Source organism: Vanacampus margaritifer, chromosome 3 (genome assembly GCF_051991255.1).
Source record: "Vanacampus margaritifer isolate UIUO_Vmar chromosome 3, RoL_Vmar_1.0, whole genome shotgun sequence".
In the NCBI taxonomy this organism is placed as follows: domain Eukaryota; kingdom Metazoa; phylum Chordata; class Actinopteri; order Syngnathiformes; family Syngnathidae; genus Vanacampus; species Vanacampus margaritifer.
Window position 1 is genome coordinate 3,627,493 of NC_135434.1, and position 23,534 is coordinate 3,651,026.

Below are 23,534 nucleotides of genomic sequence, written 5' to 3' on the forward strand. Positions count from 1 at the left end.
CAGTTAAGAAAATTAATACAGCTATTAATGTTGAATGATTCCTAAATGTGAAAATGATACCTTTTCTTCCTTTTTACATGCATTCCAATCTATAAACAAGGGGAATCCAACAGTGCCAATTTATTTCCAATATACTCTTTTTATTTATATAAAAATGTGAAAAGTAAAATAAAAAAATAAATCAGGAAAGCATTCGAAAAAGTGCCAGCCAAACCAAATGACTTGCCTGTTTATGCCCGAGAACAATGCGTCAGGAATTTGGGTCAGAATGCATCACGTGAACCTAAGCTGACTCATAAAAAGTCACATTGAACTTGACGTAACTATGCTGTGTTGTTGGGAGGACATTTGAGGATAACGTCTCACATTTGCCGTCACAAAATAATATTAAATTAAATATACACAGAAATTAAAATGAAAGCTGTCTATACGTGAAAAAAAAAATACGAATGCTCCTGCAGATGTATCAAGAGCCTCATAAATAAAACAAACAAACAAATGAATTGGAGCCACCTTTACTGTTGACTATTTTCCTCCCACTGTCTGTTATTTGCTCCAAAACTATCATCTGTTTTTCTGCCCAGGCCATCTTGTGTCATCTTGGTGCCAAGAAACTAAGTTGAGGAGATTTGACAATATCTTTTGGGCCAAGGAACTATGCTGAAGAGAGCTGAGGTGCTTCATTTAGACGATATGAGTGCTTTGCTACTACCTCGTGGTGCTTGTGAATAAATGTTAAAATGAGTTGAGGAGCTTCATTCAGAAAACAGAGCTTGGACACTAATTTTCCTGGTGGGGCCCGGCCCCTTTTCACTGTACATCATTCATAGCTTCTCTAAGCGGGTTTAAAATAATCCAACAAACTGTTGGCCTGGCATCTCCTTCCGGTGCCTTTCTTCTCTTTGGCTTCTCTCCCGGGCTTCCTGGAAACGGTGGGGATCTTCAGAACTGGCCTGCGCTGCTCCCACTCTCTCATCAGTTCCATCTGAAGGTTGGCCGGCAGCTGGGAAAACACCCGAGGGTCCACATTTGGGGGCAATCGATAGGTCGCGGTGACGTCGGCGTCACCGCCGTACGAGCATGTGCTGCTGTGGGACGTCGTCAGCGTCCGGGACGCCTCCGCAGGGACAGAAGAAGTGCTCTGTGTGGGTCTGGCCTGGGGTGAAGCCGCGTCACGGCTGGTCGGAGTCTTTGTGGTGTTCTCCGGGATGATTGGAGTCATCGCACCGAGTGAGCAAGGATGATCACTCACACTGATAGGGGAGACAATCTAAAAGGAAGTCGGATTGAAAGATGGAAAGATCATATTCTTGCTTTTTGGCTTCATTATTATTATTAGGCAAATATGTAAGTAGAAAGAAGGTTGAAAGTACAAGTTGAAGAATGTTTCAAGTTTCAAAAATGATTGTGTAGGTTGCAAATGAAACAATAATATTGATTAATAATATGATAATTGAAATACTGATCGAGACATTTGCCAAAGGTTTTCTTGATAATGACCAAATCAGTTCATACTGTAATTTCTTGCATAAATAGCCATAGGATTTACTGCCAAAAATTGTGCTTTTAGGCATTTTAGGTTGACTCGTTTTCCTTTGTGTCAGTTAGAAATCATGGCAGTCTCTTAATTTTTCCATGGCTCTATGTGTATATTTTATGTATATGTATGTTTTTCCATATTATAAATCATTACAGTACTTATTTTTTTTCCAACCATCCATTTTCAAATGTTTTTTTTTTTTTTAAACTAGTACAGTACACAAAAGGTGGCAATCAAAGACCTTATTATAATTTGTCACAAGAAGTTTCTTTGAAAACATCTGATCTCCATTCATGAAATTAGTTGGTTAACAATTCTTGGATTTTTGTTTAAAAACAACAACATGAATTGTTCACACCAGTGTTTGTAATTTCTTGTTTAGCGATTGTGACTAAAGCCCTCAAATTCTGCAATCAACCACGTAACACTGATATTATTCTTTTTTTGTGCTACATTCTGTTTTAAGTGTGCATCTATATATATATATATATATATATGACAAAAGTTGTTTTTTTTAATTCAAATTTTTATGACTAAAATTGGTAAAACACATTTATTTGGCTGTCACGCCACCACAGAGTATAGTGAAGGCAAAATGATCAGAATGGCAACATCATGCCGGGGTTACACTTGAGTGCTACCTGGCTTTGAGCTGAGTTCTGGGGGAAGGCGCTGAGTGAAAAGAAGGAAGTGATGGAGCCTCTGGCGCTGGCGGCCGGCGCTGGCTTCTGCAGGTTGCTGAAACACACGTTGATGAGGGTCAGGTGGAATGGCGCCGCCGCGTCCACCATTTTGGAGAAGAGCTTCATGGCCATGGTGAGCAGCTGGGCTGGGGCGTCGTCGCTGCTGGCTAACATGGATCATGAGACCAATTGCAGGAAATGAAAAGCAGAGCAAAGACCTCTGCCAAGGCAAGTTTGATCAGCACCAAAGTGTCCATTAAGCCACACTTCCTGTATGACTGAATGTCCTTCACAATCAATATGGTTCTTACTCTGAGAAAGAAAAATCTGTTGTTGTTTTTTTTTAAATTTGTGACTATAATAATCAATAATTTGAATTTTAACCAACTTTTTTTAAATATACGTTGGTATTCCTTGCTGTGTGTTGCAAAAATTTGAATCAGGATTTTTGTATCATGACCAATTTGCTGTAACTTGAAAGTCGATTCTTTTTACCCGAGGTGATCTTGTGGCCGACGTGATTGGGGATGGGACACTGGCGGCTCTCCCGACTGTACCACTTGTTGCTCGCCGAGAATTTACGAACTGAGAGGCGGAAGGTTTGCGGCTGCCTGCCGTCTTTGCGCATCCTGGATTTCACACAAATGTTTCAATTAAGATGAAGAACGACAGAAAAAAACAGTCAATGAAATAACTTGAAATTGACATTGATAATAATGAAGATCTTAATTAAAGAAATTAATGCATTTTTGAAAATTTTGATCAACAGAACTATTTAGAAAAAAAATGGTGATATGCCTTGATAGTACTGAGATTCCATTGTACCCTGCAAAGCACCCCTACAACATCAGTGAACCCCCTCCCCCATTTAATAGTAGGCACAGTGTTCTTTTTTGGGGAAAACACAGACAAAATTGTTGGTACCCTTGAGGAAATGACTCTGACCTCTCCAGCAGGCTAGTCAGGAGCTGCTGAATCTTGTCTATGACTTCTTCCGCACTTGACATTTTCTTAAAGGAGTCTTCATCGCTGAGAGACTAAAATCAGGTCATTAACATCGAGGGTGCAAAGCGATGGCACGTTCCGCTGTTACCTGAGGGGCTCCGGTGGGATTGACGGGAGAGTCGTCCACGCCGAGGGACAGATTTTTCAGACGCGCCGCGCTCGGAGAACCCAATTCTTTTTCCAGCTCTGTCAGCGGAAAGAGTTGCAGGTCCCTGACACTGACCAATCCCAGTGCTTGGAGCCTTTTGGCCGTTTGGTGTCCAACTCCTGAAGAAACACAACATTGTCGAATAAAGTTTTTTACACTTATATGACAACTCAAAATGGTCAAATGTCATGTTGTACAGGGATGTGATTTGACCAAAGTGAAATTAGCTGAAAATTTAGCCGGGGGTCTGGGGGCCGCTGGCACCCAGCTAGGTCCAGGGCAGCGCCCTGGTGGGGGGACAAGGGGGGCGCAGCCCCCCGGAGCTCATGGGTTTTCCGTGTTTTTAAGTACTTTCAATGCACTCACATGACAAAGAAATAGACAAAACAACAGCATAAAATTTCAATGTATATTGAACTATCCCATATAAAATGGCAGTTTTAGTCAACTCAAAATCAGTCACATTCAAAAACATTGGACTGCCTTTGCTTTTAAAAACTATCTAACTAATGTGATTACTAAGTTAACACATAAATAATGTTCAAGAGTTCAAATTTCATGAACAAATAATTGTATCATGACCAAATGAAAAGTAACTCATATTAGAGCATACCACAAATGTCTTTGTTATAGCAGAAGATGTTATCTGTCGGAGTCATGTGCATACACAATGAACTACTAAAAAAAATAAATAAAAATAAAAAATCTGAATTTTTTTTTTTTTGGAGGGAGATAAAAAAAGTGGAATTCCGCGAATTAGCGGAAAAATCACATCCCTGGTTGTATTATGTGTAACGCAGCCAATTCGCATGACTTTTAAAAATGTTATTTCAAAACACATACCTGGTATCTTACGGTGGCCGCTCAGGCTCCCCATGATGTCATCGACGTTTTCTGGCAGCAGTGTGGTTTGCTGGTTGGGCTTAAAAGTGCCCGATACCAGCTTGGCCAACAGTTTACTGGTGGCGACACCGGCGCAGCCAGTGAGGCCCAGTTGACAGCGGATGGCTTCCCTCAGCTCGGCGGCGACGTGCGACCCCAACGCCAACTCTGGGTGAACGCTGGCTTTCGCCTTTGCGGCTTCACCTGTGCATCAAAAACCATCACATAGTAGAAACAGTTACAGGAATCCGTCGTGAGTAACTGACAACCTGGAAACACAATATAATCGCCTATATTAATCATTTAAACTATAAATATACCACCATCTATTAAGCACTTTAACATCATTAGCAAAAAGCTGGGGGCAGGTTCCACCCCAAAAAATAGGTGAATAAGTCAATAGCAAACTACTGAATAAGAAATGATTACTGTAGTTAGTTTCAAGACTCAAGAGTTGTTTCGGGGCTTACTTGAAGTGCTGTAGACGTGACCTTGAAATGAGAACTCTTCAGGTGTGCGTTGCAGCCGATTCTCTATCATCTTTGTGATGTCCACGAAGTTCTCATCGAAACCAAGCCTCTCTACCAATGGACAGAAGGACAGCAGCAGATCTTGTGGGAAGATGAAGAAGAAAAAACATTAACAGGCACTTACATATACTTTGTATGTTAGAAAAAGTCATTTTTGATCCCAGTCATGCATACAATTTCACCAGGGAACACAAAAACGGACACATTGTCAGGCATGTTATGTAACGTGATGAAGTAGCAATTGCACCTCCATCAATACGCACTGCACCTTGAGCTCCGATATCATCCAACAACCGTAGATGTGCAGCTTACCTGTCACTTGATATGACATTTCTCTGTAGTGCGTCAGGTCTTCTCCCTTCACCAGCACCAGCTGAGGACATTTCTGTTTGGCGTCGGTGACTGACATGAGCTTGGTGACACCCTGCTGTCTCGCCACATAGTTGCATGTGACTATGATGTACTTTTGCTGGATACCTGATTGTCAGAGAGAAACAACTTTGGAATTTAACATAGTTTTACATAATCACTGGACTGTAGGAGAGTCTTCAACACATTTTTAAAAATGAAATAATTTGTAAGTCATTTATTCTTAAGGATGACGTAAGCAAATTCTAATAATAATAATAATTACAAGAAAACTGATTAGGGATCATATTTTGTGGTAAATCTTATTAGTGTATTCATTACACTAATTGATGTGTAATTCAGCTAGGTGATGAAGCGCTGCCTCCATCAGTGAAAATACAATACAAGGTTTAGCAGTCTATTGTGTAAAATAATGATGCAGTCTGCAATTGCACACACTTTAAAAAAAATAAGTATTTATTTAAGATTTAAGGCTATAAATAAGTCGTTCCGCCCCAGGTCCTCGTGGTCAAGAAAACAGTGTAGCGATATGATTGTAATTTTAATAACTAGCCAACATAACATATACAATCCAACTTACCTAGAGGAACATCTCTCAATGCTGGGTTTCGGATCATTTCCACCTGAGCATAGAAGCAATCCAGGTCAAAATGCAAAATGACCCTGTGTGCAGGTGTTGGACTCTTGCTGATCAGGCTCGATTCTGAAATTGTCATAACATGTCAGAAACATTTAGGTACTGTATTATATTATGTTTGTATCGAAAGTACGATTGTTATGATGTTACTTTACCAGACGCTCGACTAGTTAGTGGCAAATCCGTTAAATGTTGTTTCCATTCAGTTTCATCCTCTTCCAATTCATCCTCGCTGCTTTCCATGGCAAACATTTGTGAGTTGTAAACGTTGAAAATAGCCTCGATGCTTTTGCCTGTTGTTTGCAGGGGAAATAACTCACCACAAAGGGAGAAACCAAAACCAACAGCGCCATCTTTCGAGAGGAGGACATTACTACAAGGCAATTGACAAAACTTACCTGACTTGCTGATAAATTGAAACCGTGTCATAATAACGCATAATATGTCGACATATAATAGTTTTAGCAACAACATATTAGATTTAAAAACATGCATTCACTTTTTAAAACCGCCGTCCATTGCGTCCCACGCATCCCGACTGCTATATAAGTCAAACCGCAACCTGGGCTTTCGGCAGTCAGTCCGTTAAACCACCCCGCCAAGTAGTCGAGCAAAGATGTTCCCGTCGTCCGGCCTCTTTACCCGGGTGCTCTGCCCTTTCCCCAATCGCTGCTGTGAACGGCCCCACTGCTGGTACAAACATGCCGATCAGGACGGTCGACGTTTGTTAGGAAAATCATTGCCCCCTTCGTCATACTGGTCATCATTACCGCCAGTCGACCGAACAGGTGAGCGGCAAGTGTGCGTTAGCATTAGCTCGATGCGCTAATTTGTTGTTTTTAAACGACGTGGGGATTTGAGAAAGTCAAAACAATTGTAGTAATAGTTGGTCGTTTTAAAATTCGTTTTATTTATTTATTGAAACTAGAATCAACTAGAATTGATTATCAAGCTAATGTTTAACCGGGGCTCTCAACTTCGGTCGGGTGATTTGGACCTGCCAAGTCCACGAAAAGGGAAGCCACCGGCGGCCGTTATACGTTGCCTAACTTTGAATACTGTACAAATGGCCGCAAACAGTGAAGTTCGCTCTTTGCTAAGCTCTCGTTACTCCATTTACCGGGATCCTAGCGTAAAACGCACAGTTGCAATGTTTTCAGCGAAAATATAACAGAAGTGTCAGTTCTGTTTGTGAAACTGTACATACAACAAATTACGTGTATTTATAAATATTCAAACAAAGCATATTTAATGTATCCTTCAAATAACGGCTATTTATGCAACAGTGTATTTTTTTGTCATCTCAGGTGCCCAAGATGGCAGGCAGTCCAACTTTTGTGCGGCACAAGTTGTAGACGATGCCAAAGACGAGTCCTTCCAAGAGCTTGAGAAAATCAACAAAAAGATCGAAACGGCCAAATACGAAGTAGAGCAGCAGCGAAGGAGGCTATCCGGCTACCGCACGGCAAAAGTATACCCCACCAAGGCAGCAGAAGAAAATGCAAATGGTGATTGGTATGTACATCCCAATGGTACCAAAGCACCCTCCCAATCCAGCAAGTACGTGCTTGACGACTCCAAGCCGAGGACCGACTTGGAATACGATCCCATGTCTAACTTCACAGCCGAATTTGGGTCATACAAGTCCTCTAGTAAGCCTCTAAAAGGGAAGGGGGTGCAAAAGAGTGATGTCAAAAAGCCACTTAGTCATCCAGTGGCACCGTCCCGCTTTCCATCATCTGTGATAAAAGACGACTCCTATGATGATGGCATCCTGATAATTGACATGCAAGCATCGCCTAACAGGAAGTCGGCTCAAGCTCACTGTGATCCTGATACTTGCAGAAGACTAGTGCAGGAGGTTGGTACCATTATTCTGGACCTTTTTTTGTTTTTAAAAGTTATTTAATTGCCTACAAACTGACCGACCAAATTAAACAGCCTTCCTACTTGAACACGCATACACACACTTACCTATCTCCATGCACAAATGCACACCTCTCGTACACTCACATGCCTTGCTTCCAACACGCTTAAACATCCAAACTTACTCGCAGTACCTACCTACTTAAACACCCCGACTTTTTAAAATATTTTTTTACTTTAATACAATCAATCCTTAAATCAGTTTTTCACACATTAAGCCCAGTTTGCACATCTTGCGGCCCTATTTACTGAATGAGAGTTGTTTTAAATTAGATTCAAGTGGCCTAAAAAGCTTTTATATACTCTTACGTTTAGCATCTTCTGCTCTGCAGAAAGCCCGCAACGTAGACCGTGAAGAATCCGCTACAAATGTGATTGACCTGACTGAGTGTACGGGGGACCTCAATGGCAAGCGCCCCAATCCCGATGTTGGTGCTTTTCAGTCCTCGGAAAATGAAACCAAACAAGATCACACGTCAGACGAGGGCAACAAGCCAGTTTGTGTTCAGACAGAAATCCTCTCATCTGGCGAGGATCCTTTTTCATCGAAAGCGGCTGCAGCAGCCAATAATAACGTCATCGTCATCACTTCCACCTCCGACGAGGATGAAGACGACCTGGATGTGGCGCTGTCGGACAGCGATCCTGTGGAGGAGTGCTACCGCATCTTCATGGAAGCCAACAACCAGGGAAATGCTGGCCAGGAGCAGCCAGAGGTGCCTGTAAGTTTGCTTTAAAAAAAAAAAAAAAAAAAAAATGCTTACAATTATTCTTGTTTGGACAGCATAAATATGAAGAAATTATTCAGTTTGGATTATAAAATAAAATGAAGAGTTGATGCAATAAACAGGGATGTGATTTTTCCGCTAATTCGCGGAATTCCGCTTTTTTTTATCTCCCCCCCCAAAAAAAAAAAAATTCAGATTTTTTTATTTTTTATTTTATTATTATTATTTTTTATTTATTTATTTATATATATATATATATATATATATATATATATATATATATATATATATATATATATATATATATATATATATATATATATATATATATATATATATATATATATATATATATATATATATATATATATATTTAGTAGTTCATTGTGTATGCACATGACTCCGACAGATAACATCTTCTGCTATAACAAAGACATTTGTGGTATGCTCTAATATGAGTTACTTTTCATTTGGTCACGATACAATTATTTGTTCATGAAATTTGAACTCTTCAACATTATTTATGTGTTAACTTAGTAATCACATTAGTTAGATATGATGATATTCTCAGTGATAGTTTTTAAAAGCAAAGGCAGTCCAATGTTTTTGAATGTGACTGATTTTGAGTTGACTAAAACTGCCATTTTATATGGGATAGTTCAATATACATTGAAAATTTATGCTGTTGTTTTGTCTATTTCTTTGTCATGTGAGTGCATTGAAAGTACTTAAAAACACGGAAAACCCATGAGCTCCAGGGGGGCTTCCCCCCTTGTCCCCCCACCAGGGCACTGCCCTGGACCTAGCTGGGTGCCAGCGGCCCCCAGACCCCCGGCTAAATTTTCAGATAATTTCACTTTGGTCAAATCACATCCCTGAATACAGTGGGTGAACTCTAGAGAAGTGCTAAGTCCTGTTGTTGTTGTTGCTAGATGGAACCAAATGTGGTGAAAGCCAACAAACCACCTGACATTCCGGCCATCAAACCCAAAGAACTGCCAGTGAAGAGGAGGATTGCGCACGAGTCCAAAGATGCCGAGGTTCGACACCACACATGCTCACCTGTTTGTGTTGTGTTTTGTTGGGAAACTCCAGGAAAGCCCTTTATAAATGGGGAAAGTCATGCCTTCGAGCAAGTATATGATTCATCTCAACTTAGGGAAGTGCTTTGCGTGTCATTGTGCGCTTTACTGTGCATTTTTTTCCCCCTCTCCAAAAGCAGTTGATCGAAGCGGTTCGAATGATCGATGGATGGTATTTTTTTTCAACATAAGATAAAGTGACATTTAAATGTCACCAGTGCTCAGCCCCCCACCCCCCCAAAAGGACCTTTTTTTTCCTTTCTTTCTGTCTAAAAGTTATTTATTCATTAATGTATTTAAAATTAATCAGCCAGTTAATTATCAGAATTTTATTCTGCCAAATCGGGCATTGGCCTTTTAAAAAAAAAAAAAAAAAAAAAAAAAAACCCTTGTCAGGCCCTAGTTTAAACTTTTAATAGGCAATTAGAAAATTTGACCCCCCCCCCCTCCCTAATTACTTTTTAATAAATAAATAATTCCCGTCTGTATTTGTATTTAAAGATGATGTATTTTGTCGATTTGACAGGTTGCGGCAGCGAAAAGGAGGCCGCAGCCTCAGGTTCTGGTTCCGCTCCGAGCGCCAGTGACATCATCTGCGGCCACTCAGCATGCCACCAGCGTGCCCAAGACTCAGCACGTCCAGAAGAAGGCGGCCATTTTGACGGCTGCGCTGAAAGGAGGTCAAGCGTTCCTCTCGTCCGTCGGCCAAAGGAAGCACGAAAGCTGGTCCGTGCCCGCTCCTCCTTCACTTCCTTGTCCTTCAACTCCTCCTACAACAGCTGTCAACGCTTCACCTGCTCCTCAACAGATAGGTAGAAATTACATTCAGTAATGCTTGATTGCGCTTTATAATACAATGAATACTATTTGAGAACAATGCTTTTTACTGTAGTTTTTGTTATGAATTTTTCCAATGTAGGATGTTGCCGAAAAATCCAAATAAATGTGCAGTTGCATTCTGTCCCCACGCAGAGTACGTCAACTACATCTCACAGGGCTCCACCGTCCTCAGTGTGGGAGACAACTTGCGCCTGATCCTCCCTCAGGGCGCGCTGCCTCTCAACTCCACTTCCAGTCAAGTCACCTCAGTCATTACCCCCATCGGTCAAGCGCACCTGAGCCCCGCCGCTTGCGAGACTGTGAGCACATCGGCGCAGAGGTATCGCTCCACTGCGCCTTTGCTCATTCCCGCCGCTCCACTGAGAAGATCCCGGTCCTCCTCTGTGGTTGAGATTCCAGATTCTGCCAATAAAACACCCAGCCAAGCTGTGATTAAGGTAAGAGAGTACAAATACTTTTGTTGTGTACGTGATTTTTCTGATATTTGTAGATTCTACGTCGGACTTGATCAAAATAGTTTTTTTTTTTTTTTTTCAACCGCCATGAATAATGACTAGTGTAAAATATGTGTATATGGAAAGAGGTTAAAAAGGAACCCAGAAAAAAAAGGACAATATGTTGCATGCATCATAGTCTAAATATGGTGTTTGATTAATATTGTGTTAGTGGAATATGATTTAAGCAGTTAAATCCAGCAGTTTTTATCAATATCAGAAGGCGGCCATTTTGTCACTTGCTTAAAGGGTGAAAATGACATCATAGTTGTTCACAGGTAACAACCAAACACAGCTCAGCTTCAGAAAACAGGTGAGCTGTGATTGGTTGTTGCCTGAGCAACTTTGATGTCATTTTCAGTTAACAGCAAATGGCTGCCCCCTGAGATGCACTCCTATTCCACAAATGTAATATTAATCCGTGTCATGTTTAGACTATTAAGGTCATATACAACATATTGTCAAGAAATGTTTAAGGTTGACTTCCCCTTTAAGTGCATGCTTATTACCTTTAAGTGCACAAAAGCTATTATCAAATGTTTTTCTATTTCAGTACTTAAGCCAACTTTTTGGAGGTTTGAATGGGAAAATATGGCTAAAATGTTAGCACTGAAAATTAGGGGTACACCGATCAGAATTTTCTGGCCGATCTCCGATTTTTTTTTTTCTTTATTTATTTTTAACGTCTGTCCTGCCGATCCCAATTTTTGCCAATCTCGAATTTTTTCATAACTAGCAGCATACACCCTCAGAGTTCCAATCTTATTTTCTTGGAAAACATTGAACAATATCTGTGCAATAATTCAAACCGTTTGTTTTAACTGCAAATTAAGTAGTTCGCTGAAATAAAAATGAAAAGCCTATTAGTCATCTCAGTAGAAGAGGACAGTGGCTGACTTTTTCAGACCTCTGAGGAGGGAGATAAGATCGGTTTATATTTAAGGGATCGGCCGATCACTGATTTCCCCAAAACTAAGGCAATCAGGGCCGATCGATCGGTGCACCCCTACTGAAAATGTAAATTGTATTTTTCTGTGAAAAGCCAGCAGCCACTAAGCGAAAAGCCAAGCAGCAGAGCGAGGCCGCCAAAGACAAAGTGCCCCATGACATTCGACAGCGCTACGTCAGCCAGTTCACGGAGGCGTTCCTCGACACGTCTGCCAATATTGAAGAGGCCTTCAAGAAGGTCATCTTGTCGCTAGCTGCGAATGTGACACTCCATGACGAAGTCCCCGGCGTGATGGTTTTGTCCCGTTATGGTCGACAGGCCCTGGTTGAGGAGAAAACGGTGTACAATCGCAGTGTCAACGAACTGAAGTATCTCAGCGTGGCTGTGAATGCACTGAAGAGGTTGAAAAAGCAGAATTCCGTCACCTCAAGAGGTGAGGAACACTTGCAAAAGAATTTGTAAACTATGAAGATGTGCTTTCTTGTACTGATTTTTTTTTTTTCACTTAGATGAGAATGTCAACAGCAAAAACACTAAAGGAAATATTCCACTAAACCGGAAGCAGCTCAAACGAAATGGTGCATGTCACTCAATAGTACATATAACTTCCCTGAAGGGAGACTTGTGCATACACTGTGGTACCATAACTTAAAATGTTATTTTCCCTGGCAGATGACGCTTCTTTGTATGAGATTTTATGCGATTACGTTCTGAGTGAGGAGCAGCTGATTGAGAGTAATTATCCTGTCCAGGATCCCGCGAAATCCAGCTCAGCTGTTGTTTTCGCCAACAAGAAGAGCAATAACGACCGTAAGCTCCCAAACGTGTGCTGACTATTGTCGTCACAAGAGGGCGCACTTTAGCTGCAGCCCATGACATCTTCATAAGTGCTCCTTTTTGAATAGCCCTGAAGAGGATTTGCTGTCGGTGCGGAGCCACGTACTCCGTGAACAAGGCGGGCAAACACATCCGAACGGAAGAGTGCAACTATCACTATGGGAAAGGAGTGGAGAGCAGAGGTAAGAGTGCAGTGGTTGCCAAACTGGGGTCTATGAGCCATCATATCGGGGTAGTACAGTACAAGAAATTATTTATAGAAGTGTAAATGGCAAAATAATGAGCGTTTATAAAAAATAAAAAATCAAATCAAATATGACATTCTTCCCTTGAGAAACTGTGTTTTAGGATCAACACTTTATCTTGGGAAAAATTACTTCTCTAAATAATTCTTTGTTGTAGAAGATTACAGCAGCCCCCCCTTTACTTTGACTTTGTATTTTAAATTTTATTTATTGGAAGAATTGAATGAACAAAAGGCACGTTTTGTTTGCGAATGTAATTCTATTTTTTAGGAGAATAAAAGGTGTATTACTATAAGATGTATTTTTCAAACAATTTTACAATCTGATTTTCTTATGGGAAAATTACATGTATCATAACATACCGGTATTGTTTGTTTTATTAATTTTTTAATAAACTACTTTTTTTTTTCTGTGGAAAATATACAACTATTCTCATATTTCCCCCCCTCTACAATAAAACAAATAGGAATTCATTATCAGAACAATGTGATTTTCTTAAATGGGCAACTTTTATGTTCCCATGGCATTCAGGGGTACAGTTTTTAATTTTCATGGGAGTTTTATGAAGAGTTCCTTGGAAAACAGCCATTGACTCAAAAAGATTTGGAACCTTTTCATTAGTTTGCTGTCTTTGACATAATGGAATACAGTATCTTGATGCCGTGTGTAACCGCCACAGTGCCAGGTGGGGTGGAGACTCGCTATAGCTGCTGCCAGGGAGTCATGGGAGCACCCGGTTGTCAAATCTTTAAGGTGAGACACCAGTTGACACAAGACCTGGCAGCACACTTTTATTAATCTGTCTCGTCCTCTACAGTTGCATGTGCACGATACCATTGCCATGGATGGATTTGTAACAACCAACCCCAGACGTCCTGCAGACAGCAGTTGCCCCGGTGTCTATGCGTTGGACTGTGAAATGGTGACTTATTTTAGTTCACTCAAAGTATAAAAAAAGACTAAATTTTTTGTTTTTTAATCCGGTCATCTCTTTCTGGGTGTACTGGCTTCCTCCCACATTCCAAAAACATGCATGTTGGGTTTATTTAGGACTTTGAAATTGTGAGTAGATGCAAGTAGGAATATTTATTTACCGGATTAAAAGGTGCAGTCTAGTAACGGGTGCCAGTTCTGTATTCAACACACACATAAGGCGCACCGCACTATTGGGCGCAGGCAAGGTTAAACATACGCTAGCATGCATGCTAACGTACGTTTTTCAAAAGGCAGCGTAGCAAAACTAAGTACTTTTATTGAAGATTTTAAAAGTGTAAATAGTGACTTTGGTTGTTCTTGAAGTATTTAATGTACTCTCGTTACTTTTGATCAATCCTCATCCACAAATCCCTCATAGTCCTCTGTCTGAAAATAACACCTGGTCTAGTTCTCCATCAAACACGCCAGGTTCCCTCTCGTCATTGTCAGTCTCGTTCCCGAGCGGGTCATCAGAAATGATGCAGTCTTTTGCGACATGTCGATTAGTGCAAACAGACACTTTTAGCCCAAGCATGCACAATTAATTCACAAATTGCGGCGTAACTCTCTTTAGCAGTTCAATAAAACGAAAGCAGTAAACACCAACATCCTTATAAACTGGAAACCTGGCCCTGATTGAAGACTGGCAGGCATGAGAAACTGAAAGACTTGCGTCGTCTTTCTGGTTCTCAAGCCTGCCAATCCTCAACCAGGGCCGGTATTCCTGTACGTAAGCAACATGTCGGCAGAAATGCTCCTACACGCTGCCAAGCGGAGTGCTTGCCGAAGCCTCACGACAACCTTCACAGATTTTGGAACTATGTGCACCTCACTATTAGGCACACTGTTGATTTTTGAGAAAATGTAAGCCTTTTAAGTGCGCCTTTTATAGTTGTGAAAATACGATATGTTTTGTCAATTTGCCCTGCAATTGTCTGGCTACCAATCAAGAGTACAGAAAACCCTCGCATAGTCAAATTTTGGTATTAGTTTGAACTCTGAAATTCTTCAACTTTCGATAATTTTTTTTGTTAAAACAGAATTGTTTCTAATGAGTGAAGTACTTGCTCCTTGTGTTGTCAGTGTTACACCATTCACGGGCTGGAGCTGTCACGAGTGACTGTAGTGAACCCGAGCCTCCGCGTGGTCTACGACACGTTTGTCAAGCCTCACAACGAGGTCATCGACTATAACACCAGGTAATGAGCTCAAAACGAAAAAGTTCGGACAATCTGCTGACATGGCACTTTGTAGGTTTTCAGGTATCAGCGAGGAGGATCTGGAGGGCAATGACACGTCCCTCGCCGAGGTTCAGAAGATATTGTTGAGTTTCATCAGTGCTGACACCATTCTGATTGGGCATTGCTTGGAGACAGATCTCTTTGCCTTGAAGGTGACGCTGGGAAGCTTGGAAAGTTTTTATTTTATTTCTAATATTTCTAATTTTCTAATTGGATTTTTGAAAAAATACCGCTAACCTCACTAGCCAGATTGATAATTGTGATTCACTCAAGGGAGTTGTTCGTATTATCAATCTGGAACTTCACTCGGATGATCCGTTCAGGAAAGTAGGGACATTCTGTACAATACTTCGAGCTGATAGGATGATGCGACATCTTTGTTTTGACCAATCACGGTAACGGATCAAAATTTTTAAAATTGGAAAAGCACAAACATCTTTACCAGATAAAAATGCATGAAGTGCCTCTTGCTGTTCAATATTCACATGTAATTCTGTGAGAACAGAATTAATGGCATCCATTCGTTTGTTTCCCCAATGCCATCGGCACGTCTTTGTTTCGTCCCACCCTAAACAGCGCCTGATTGGTCTGACCTAAAAAAAGGTTGGTTGCGAATGTATGAGAGGGAGCGGTACAAGATGTATTCTCGTAGCAATTGTGAGAATACAGCTTGCCGGCAAGGTTAAACTACCGCACCTGAGGAGAAAAACAAGTGAAATGATGCCGACGGGATGGATGTCTTGTATTTTTTATTTTTTTTTATGAGAATTTTGGCAAGCATAATTCCATTTTCTTCCACTTCTGTTTAGTCATTTGTGAGCAAATCCAGCATTTGTCCTTTGAGTACCATAATATTGTAGTTTTTAGCAGAGGAATGGATGCCAAGAAGTGGTATGGCTTATTTTGTTTTGATACAGTTTGTTCTCACTAAAGAAATGCCAACAATTACATACAGTACGGAACTGTGATGTTAGTGGGTGGGGCTACTAGGGCATTTTCTCATTCCGTCCTCATGTGCTTGCTAAAAATGTTGTAAATAAGTCATTTTGTAACTTAAATGCAGTAGAAATGAAGCCCATCACCACATTAATGGAACGCTTACCTGCTCTAAGTTTGTTACTATGCAAGTCACAATCGATTAAAAAAATATATATATTTATTTTGCGTGAGTATAGTATGACAGTACTCGGAATTACATTTCTGATGTCACCATTCAGTTATGACCCACTCTTCAGCATGTTGGCCTCCTTTTTTTTTTTTTTTTTTTTACTCGCTGTGACCAAAGTTAACTTTGGACATTTGCTATTGGAAGTTACCACAAAGTTGTGTTATGAGTAATCGCCCTTGGCAATCCTAATGGCAGAAAGTGAGACCAGAAGTCATTATTTTTAATCATTGTCATCATACTCTTAAATGATTGGGGATATTTGGGTTACGTGCAGTTTTTTTTTCCGACCGTCTTGCTGTTATCTAACACGAAGCTGAGTGACAAAATTCAGCCATGGATGGGCCACTAAATTTCTTGGGATTTAACAGTTAAACATTACCTTAACATTGAGAGGCTTCTACAAGCTGTTTTTGGCGCAAACTGGCCACTGAGCTCAAGAGTGTCATCAGCAGGTTGCAACAAAGATGCCAGAAGAATCCCAAAGGCATAGAAGTGGACTTACTTGAAAATTGTGATGGATCAAACGCCCGTTCTGAATTTTGCCGTTCTGCCTTGTTCGAGAATAGCAAGTTGTATCATAAGTGCTGAAACCATGAACACTTGGACTCATGTATAAAAATCAAGTTAAGTCACCCTATGGTATGTTACAGGCTAATCATCAAATTTCACCTGAATTAACATTTGATGTGATTAGCGATAATCTGCTACTGCTAGTGATGGACGCTACAGGGCGGTCTGGTGCTCTCTCACACTTGTAGTTGCTCCACGGCACGGTGGTGGACACGGCAGCGGTCTTCCCACACCGCCTGGGCCCCCCGCACAGGCTGAGCCTCAGCAGCCTCACGGCAGAGCACCTGACCAGGATCATCCAAGAGAGCGGTGGGTCTCTCTTGGATAAAACCGCATCCTCTGACTGCCCGTCATCTTGTTGTCAAATGAAAAAGTAGTTTCAGGTTTAGAGAGAGTCTGCTGATAAAATGGCATCCTGTCCTGTGTCAGTCTAAAATGTTCTTGTTTCTCCCAGTGTGTGGCCACGACACGGCAGAAGACGCCACCGCCTGCATGGAGCTTATGTTGCTGAAGGGCAAAGACGGCAAAGTGAAAAAATGAGGGAAATAGCACAACTCCCCCCACCCCCGTTTCAATTGGTTAAAAACATTTAGCATGTTGCTTTGTGTGCTGATGAACTTTATTTTGCTCAGCTTTATATTGTTTTTGCGTTTATAAGCTATGAACCTGCACTTAACTATAAAGACATGCCTGAAGACCGAGGAGGGTGGGGCTTCATTGTTATTTCTAAGTAAAAACAAAAATCAATGACGTTTTGTCTTTTTTTGTTATTTGGAGTCAGCCAATGAGCTGCCAGCTTTTAATGAGCTCAGGTGGTCGAAATGCAAATGCCACACCTGTGAGGCTTGTGATTGGCTACCGGTTCTGCTTGTCATGCAGTGTGTTTATTTCATTTTGATTTGAACCATATTAAGTTTAATGTAGAAAAAATGTAAAATTATTTTTGGGAGGATACAAATTAATATCACAAGTCAATTTTATGTGGTCCATACATTGATTAGTTATCAACCTGCAAAATTAAGTACACTTTTTTTTTTTCTTCTGCAGAGCTCAATATTGTTCATTTGGTAATTTTACAGATTTGACATGTTAAGTAACATTAAGTACACTTGTTTTGGAGTTTGCTGCCACCATCAGTCTAAAGCTTGCGTAAACCCAAAACTTTTGACTCGACTGAACGCCGTCACCGTCTGTATGGTCATCATTCTTTTTTTTTTTTTTTACAGCTCTTGCATTCGTTTTCTGGTGCCCCGGTGAGTGGACAATTCCGAACATCTGGGCTTTTCTCACAAATCAAATAACGATCCAAAGTCAAATGCATTTCAATGAGCGGAGAGCATCTTTTCACCGAGTAAGACCGCCATTTTGATTTGTGACGTCACCTCGGTCATCCTAATTGTCCTAAACCTACAAAGTCATAGCACGAACTCCACTGCTTCCATTACTCAGCCTTCTTCTTTGTCTTCCTCTTTCGTCCGCAGCATTTCCGCAAGCAGCACCGGCACGCCTGAACCAAGAGGAACACGGACAGCAGGACGACGGCGAGCAGGAACCCGGCAACGTCCAGGCTGTGGTACTGGTACCAGGTGAGCTCGTGGGCTTGTACCCTGAGGTGCTTGGCGCCCTTATGTCTCATGGTGAACTCGATCCAGAACACGGCCTCCTCCAGGGCGCTCATGGGTCGGTCGTGGTGGATGACGGACAGACGCATGGCGTTCTCTTTGTACCTGTAGACATGGGGGATGCAGGTTAACAGTTACGATGGAAAAGTGACTTTTGAATAGCTTTTATCCAAATCATTTAATTCACTAAAGAAAAAAATGTGACTGTGAATTTTCAAATAAGTGTGGGATTACTGTAAAAATGTCAGTCTTTGGTAAAAATAACACAAAAATACATTACATGCTTAATTGTGTATACAGGGATGTGATTTTTCCGCTAATTCCGCTAATATCTCCCCCCCCCCCAAAAAAAAATCTGTTTTTTTTTATTTTATTTTTTTTAATATTTTAGTAGTTCATTGTGTATGCACATGACTCCGACAGATAACATCTTCTGCTATAACAAAGACATTTGTGGTATGCTCTAATATGAGTTACTTTTCATTTGGTCATGATACAATTATTTGTTCATGAAATTTGAACTCTTCAACATTATTTATGTGTTAACTTAGTAATCACATTAGTTAGATATGATGATATTCTCAGTGATAGTTTTTAAAAGCAAAGGCAGTCCAATGTTTTTGAATGTGACTGATTTTGAATTGACTAAAACTGCCATTTTATATGGGATAGTTCAATATACATTGAAAATTTATGCTGTTGTTTTGTCTATTTCTTTGTCATGTACTCATTGAAAGTACTTAAAAACACCCCCGGCTAAATTTTCAGATAATTTCACTTTGGTCAAATCACATCCCTGTGTATAAAAAGAGGTCCAATCTGCTGAAAGTAAACATTAAAAAAAAAACAAGGAGTTTACAAACTTACGACTTGTCATCAACGACAGTCCTGACGGCGCGGCTGAGGTCCTCGGACGACATGAAGTTGAAGTCCACGGTGACGGCGGCACCCTTGGCCTTCATGTGGATCATATTGTCGGGCTGGTCAGCGAACATGGGAATTCCCACCATGGGCACCCCGTGGTAGATGGCCTCGTAAATGCCGTTGGTGCCGCCGTGAGTGATGAAGGCTCGCGTCTTGGGATGACCTGGATGGGTGCCGGTTTGAATTCTAATGATTTGTCCTGATCAGGCGCGTAAAGAAAATGGACTAACCGAGCAGGTCATTCTGCGGGATCCAGTCGTAGAGTCTCGTGTTGGGAGCCAACGTAGCTGGTTTTTCTCCGCTGTATCGCCACAGCACCTACAAACAATAATTCAAATGCAATATTGTTTTTCATGCAGGTGTATGTTTTCCAAGGTCAACCCAACCTTTTGGGGGATCTGAGCCAGGCCTGCAGCGATCATGTTGGCCTTCTCGCTGCTGACGTTCTTGACCATGGATCCCAGAGTGAAGACCACGATGCCGTCATCACCCGAGCTCTGCACAAACTCTTCCATGTCCTGAATAGAAGAAGAAAACTAAACAGCGGAGCCTCAAAGGTGAAACAATTCTTTTCAGTTGGAAATAATGGAAAACGGCGTCTTGTCTCCAAGTGGAACAAACAAAAAAAAAACTTGCATGAATTCAGATATCTTCCGATAGGAATCAGGCCTCTTCCAAATTTGGATTAAATCCAATACTTGTCGGGGATGTGCTGATGTGAGTAAATGTGCAGATCGGATATGCAGTGAACCCCCACATGAGTGTCGGTTGCTTGAGAATTTTTGCTATTTGAGGCTAGACTCAGTCCCAATCCCTTCTGTAACCCATCAATACCAACTTGAAGTCATCAAAATACATTGATAGCTTAATAACAAAAATCGTTAGCATGATAGCATAATTGCCAACTCAGCTTTGAACATTTTGAGCAAACGAGAAAAAAAAACACATCAAATTTAACAAACAAGAAAAGTCCAGTTTCCTGGATTCTACCTTTGCCGATTACAACTGAGAATCTATACAGACATTAAGAAAAAGAAAAAAAAGACAACACAATTTTTAGCAAGTGCATTGGTATTTTTGGGGGGCTATTAGGTTGATGAAATGAACACATTTAAAAATACCTGCTGTAAATCTATACTACATCGAAAACAGCAATTAAATATGGTCTAAATATGTGCCACTCAAAACATAAAAAATTGAATGCCGGCATTAAATCAGAATTGAATTTGGACTTGCAGTGTTAATCCATCCTAAAATAAAGTACAGTACAACATGCTAGGAAAAAGGTGGTCAGTTTGAGCTCGTCCCAGGAGATTCGCGGGCACAACATATATTTTTTAGTCCGTTTCAAATGTCCAACCTGCTGTGGACTGTACAAAGAATACCTAATCAGCTCTTGACCTACCGCTGGTAACGCTGTGGCGGGTCTGCAGTGGATCCCGCCGACATACTTGAAGTTGGGCAGGAAAGGACGAGGATAGTCAAAATCCCAATAAGTCCTTATCAGCCAAATGTCTGCCCTGCCCACTAACTCGCAGGCACTGGTGGGCGTGCCTGTCGACAAAAAGACAGTGGCATACTGTCAGCAAACATGCATTCCGCTAAAACTGGGCTAAAAATAAGGCGGGGCAATATTATTTTTAGTAAAATTATTCGCCAGTCGACGGGAAATTTTGACTTTGCAAGACTTCTTAAAACAAGTAAATTTCAACGGATATCTTAAAACTAGTGTACGGTATCTATCCTATCTGCATGAATTATGACATTTCTATTTTTAAACTAAACGTACTCATAAAAGCAATAAAATCCCAACACAGCCTTGTTAAGGTTTTTAAATTTCTGTAATAAATTGCGTTTAATCACTTTTTTCTACTTCTGCTTCCCCTTTTTTCTTGAAAGGTTGTAACAGATATTTTACTTGGGTAAAATCTTGTAATTAATGTAAAATCATCAAATAGAATTCTTCTTTGAAATACAGCTGTTAAACAAAACGATTACAATGGGCTCGATATTTGAATTTGGCTCTGCAAATTGCGCAAATTACTTCAGAGTCCTCCAACAAGCATCAAGCAATTAAATCAGAAAGTAAAACGACCTTCACAGTCCATGCTTATTCATCTAACCGCCAGTAACTCCTCCAAATTTGTCTGCACACTGAGTTAATTGTTTTTTTGTTTTGTTTTTTTGTAACGCTTTAATGAGTTTAAATTAATATCCAGAGATAGCGCTTTAATTTTGACAGCTCTAAAAAAAAAAATACACAAGGAATTCATCTCTGGTAGTTTAAGCCACATGAGTATTACAGTAACAAGATTCTATAAAAAAAGAGAACATTTAGGACGTAACACATAAGCAAACATGATCTTTACATAATGTAAGGTGAGGGTACCATTAGCTGTACAAAGGATTCAGAGAGTCCATCCATTGTGCAATAATTATGTCACAATATTAGTCATGCAGATGATGCAAGTGTAGAGTCGTGCCGTAATTATGATACGACGGATATCCATGATCTTGCCTTAAGCTTAAGGAACCCTGGTCCGGTTCGACTCACCTTTGAACTCTGTGTAGTATTTATCCACTTCTGCCCAAAGGGATATTTCAACCATGACATCATTCAAGGCGTAGAAGAGGAAGTTCCACATTCTCTCGGAGAAGCTCATCTTGTCGGTCAGTTTGCTCATGACGGCGGGCACGAAAGATGGCGGGGAAGGCAGCTGGCCGCAGTACCGCTCAAAATTGTACACCATGGAGAAGCGCAGCGAGTAGATCAGCGGGACGCCCAGAATCTCGGCCACCAGCTCGCTGCCCGGGTAAATGGGGTCCGCCAGGACGAGGTCATAGTTCCCCTCCTTCAGCTTGGTCATGATGTGGTCCGACCTCACCACGCCATCCAGATACTTCAACGAGTATTGCAGGTCCTGCTTCATCATGGTCAGGAATTTGGCGTAGAGCTGAAAGTAGTTCATGTAGTCAATTTCGTAGATGGAAAAGGCGAGGAAATCCTCCATGAAGCTCTCAATTTCCTCCAAGGAGATGGACACGTTGAAGGGCAAGTAGTGGAAGCGGGACCGGTCGCTAGCCTTCATGAAGAGCGACGCGCTGGGAATCAGGACGGTCACCTGGTGCCCGTGGTCCACCAGCGCCTCCAGGACGGGCTTCATGTTGATCCAGTGGCTGGCCTCCGTGTACCACACTAAGATGCGCCCACCCTCGGCGCCCGGCGCCGCGCCCAGCAGCAGGAGTAGGGCACAAAGCGGGAGCCCCTTGCCCGGCATCGTCACGCCAGTGTTTAATGTTGGCGTGACCCCAAAGCCTTTTTAAACAAGCGGCTGGTAGAAAATCATTAACTCGACAAAGCTGAACTCTGCCTTGTAGTTGCACTCATAACAAGGGCTTACAGGTCAAAGTTGACGACTGTAAAGGCGCATCTCGGGTCGGTTCAAGGATCTGGCGGGAGTCTTTGGATGCACCAAAATTCAAGTCCAAGGAACAAACAAAACAACTTTGTTTGCTTCAGCCACACCAGCAATATATCAAATAATAAAACTAATCTCCGGCACGTCTTTAAATATTTAACATCGACAACTCGGGCGTTATCTTAATTGAGTTAATTATTAGTTAAAAGGCGGTAGCGCGTGATCCAGAATTTCTTATGTGTCAAAGGGAACAATAAATCACTGCAACTACACTTAATGATTAAACTTTGACTGCACCCACATTAAAAGTTCTGCTTTATTACAGTAGTAGGGATGTAGCGATGCCAAAAATTAGGATCTAGTTCAAATCTCACTTTTGACACACGGTTTGATGCAAGATTTTTTTCTTTTGCTTTCATTCTGTTAAAATGGACATGGTTCAGTAAAAACTATTGTCTGCGAGGGGGCGGAGTGCAGGAGTTTTTACGGCCTATAAAATATTATAACACATTTTCACCAGGATGTAAATACTTTCAAATTGGAGACATTTTGAAAAATGACATAATTTCCCCCAAATATAGCAATTGCAGTTCAATATTTATTTTTTTCAAAGGCCCTCTTCCAATGTTTTTTTTATTTTTTAACTAAACACAAGCCATAAATGAACCTGTACTATGATCAGATTTATTCATCTTTTGTTCTTTTAGGTTAGTCTTATGC

The 23,534-nt window shown here is 41.0% G+C and overlaps 3 protein-coding genes across 7 annotated transcripts; 1 reads left to right on the forward strand and 2 right to left on the reverse strand.

The window, feature by feature from the left end:
- Positions 1-119: 119 nt before the first annotated feature.
- Positions 120-6,087, reverse strand: poli (polymerase (DNA directed) iota). The gene is made up of 10 exons (XM_077560212.1): positions 5,950-6,087; positions 5,738-5,860; positions 5,101-5,265; positions 4,729-4,869; positions 4,220-4,462; positions 3,317-3,495; positions 3,169-3,260; positions 2,719-2,852; positions 2,182-2,390; positions 120-1,270 (listed from the first exon to the last, which is right to left on the reverse strand). The coding sequence occupies exons 1-10, from the start codon at positions 6,044-6,046 to the stop codon at positions 836-838; spliced, it is 1,818 nt and encodes a 605-aa protein (XP_077416338.1). The 5' UTR covers positions 6,047-6,087; the 3' UTR covers positions 120-835.
- Positions 6,088-6,347: 260 nt separating this feature from the next.
- LOC144048344 (uncharacterized) lies at positions 6,348-19,952 on the forward strand. Of its 5 annotated transcripts, none has more exons than XM_077560201.1 (20): positions 6,348-6,582; positions 7,102-7,655; positions 8,053-8,442; positions 9,381-9,488; positions 10,057-10,342; positions 10,503-10,807; positions 11,907-12,050; positions 12,132-12,246; positions 12,323-12,391; positions 12,486-12,623; positions 12,719-12,832; positions 13,575-13,648; positions 13,713-13,817; positions 14,954-15,069; positions 15,125-15,263; positions 17,038-17,158; positions 17,304-17,388; positions 18,074-18,200; positions 18,331-18,435; positions 19,755-19,952. In XM_077560201.1, coding segments are annotated over exons 1-18 (3,036 nt in total). In that variant the 5' UTR covers positions 6,348-6,410; the 3' UTR covers positions 18,075-18,200; positions 18,331-18,435; positions 19,755-19,952. The 5 variants fall into 5 exon arrangements, with proteins under 5 accessions (XP_077416327.1, XP_077416328.1, XP_077416326.1 ...); XM_077560202.1 differs by having other exon boundaries at positions 8,053-8,148; positions 8,230-8,442; positions 17,304-18,200; XM_077560200.1 differs by having other exon boundaries at positions 17,304-18,200.
- LOC144048351 (UDP-glucuronosyltransferase 2A1-like) lies at positions 15,844-22,692 on the reverse strand. The gene is made up of 6 exons (XM_077560227.1): positions 21,950-22,692; positions 20,801-20,949; positions 19,782-19,913; positions 19,626-19,713; positions 19,339-19,558; positions 15,844-18,576 (listed from the first exon to the last, which is right to left on the reverse strand). The coding sequence occupies exons 1-6, from the start codon at positions 22,671-22,673 to the stop codon at positions 18,291-18,293; spliced, it is 1,599 nt and encodes a 532-aa protein (XP_077416353.1). The 5' UTR covers positions 22,674-22,692; the 3' UTR covers positions 15,844-18,290.
- Between the last annotated feature and the right edge of the window lie 842 nt (positions 22,693-23,534).

Coding starts and splice junctions, on each gene's coding strand:
- LOC144048351 (XM_077560227.1), bottom strand. CDS start 22,673: ATGCCGGGCAAGGGGCTCCCGCTTTGTGCCCTACTCCTGCTGCTGGGC. Junction 19,914..20,800: donor CCGCCACAGCGTTACCAGCG/GTAGGTCAAGAG, acceptor TCTTCTATTCAG/GACATGGAAGAGTTTGTGCA. Junction 19,714..19,781: donor TGGCTCAGATCCCCCAAAAG/GTTGGGTTGACC, acceptor TATTGTTTGTAG/GTGCTGTGGCGATACAGCGG.
- poli (XM_077560212.1), bottom strand. CDS start 6,046: ATGTTTGCCATGGAAAGCAGCGAGGATGAATTGGAAGAGGATGAAACT. Junction 4,870..5,100: donor AATGTCATATCAAGTGACAG/GTAAGCTGCACA, acceptor TCTTCCCACAAG/ATCTGCTGCTGTCCTTCTGT. Junction 2,853..3,168: donor CTGACTAGCCTGCTGGAGAG/GTCAGAGTCATT, acceptor TGTGAAATCCAG/GATGCGCAAAGACGGCAGGC.
- LOC144048344 (XM_077560200.1), top strand. CDS start 6,411: ATGTTCCCGTCGTCCGGCCTCTTTACCCGGGTGCTCTGCCCTTTCCCC. Junction 12,833..13,574: donor GAAAGGAGTGGAGAGCAGAG/GTAAGAGTGCAG, acceptor TAACCGCCACAG/TGCCAGGTGGGGTGGAGACT. Junction 15,070..15,124: donor GTCATCGACTATAACACCAG/GTAATGAGCTCA, acceptor GGCACTTTGTAG/GTTTTCAGGTATCAGCGAGG.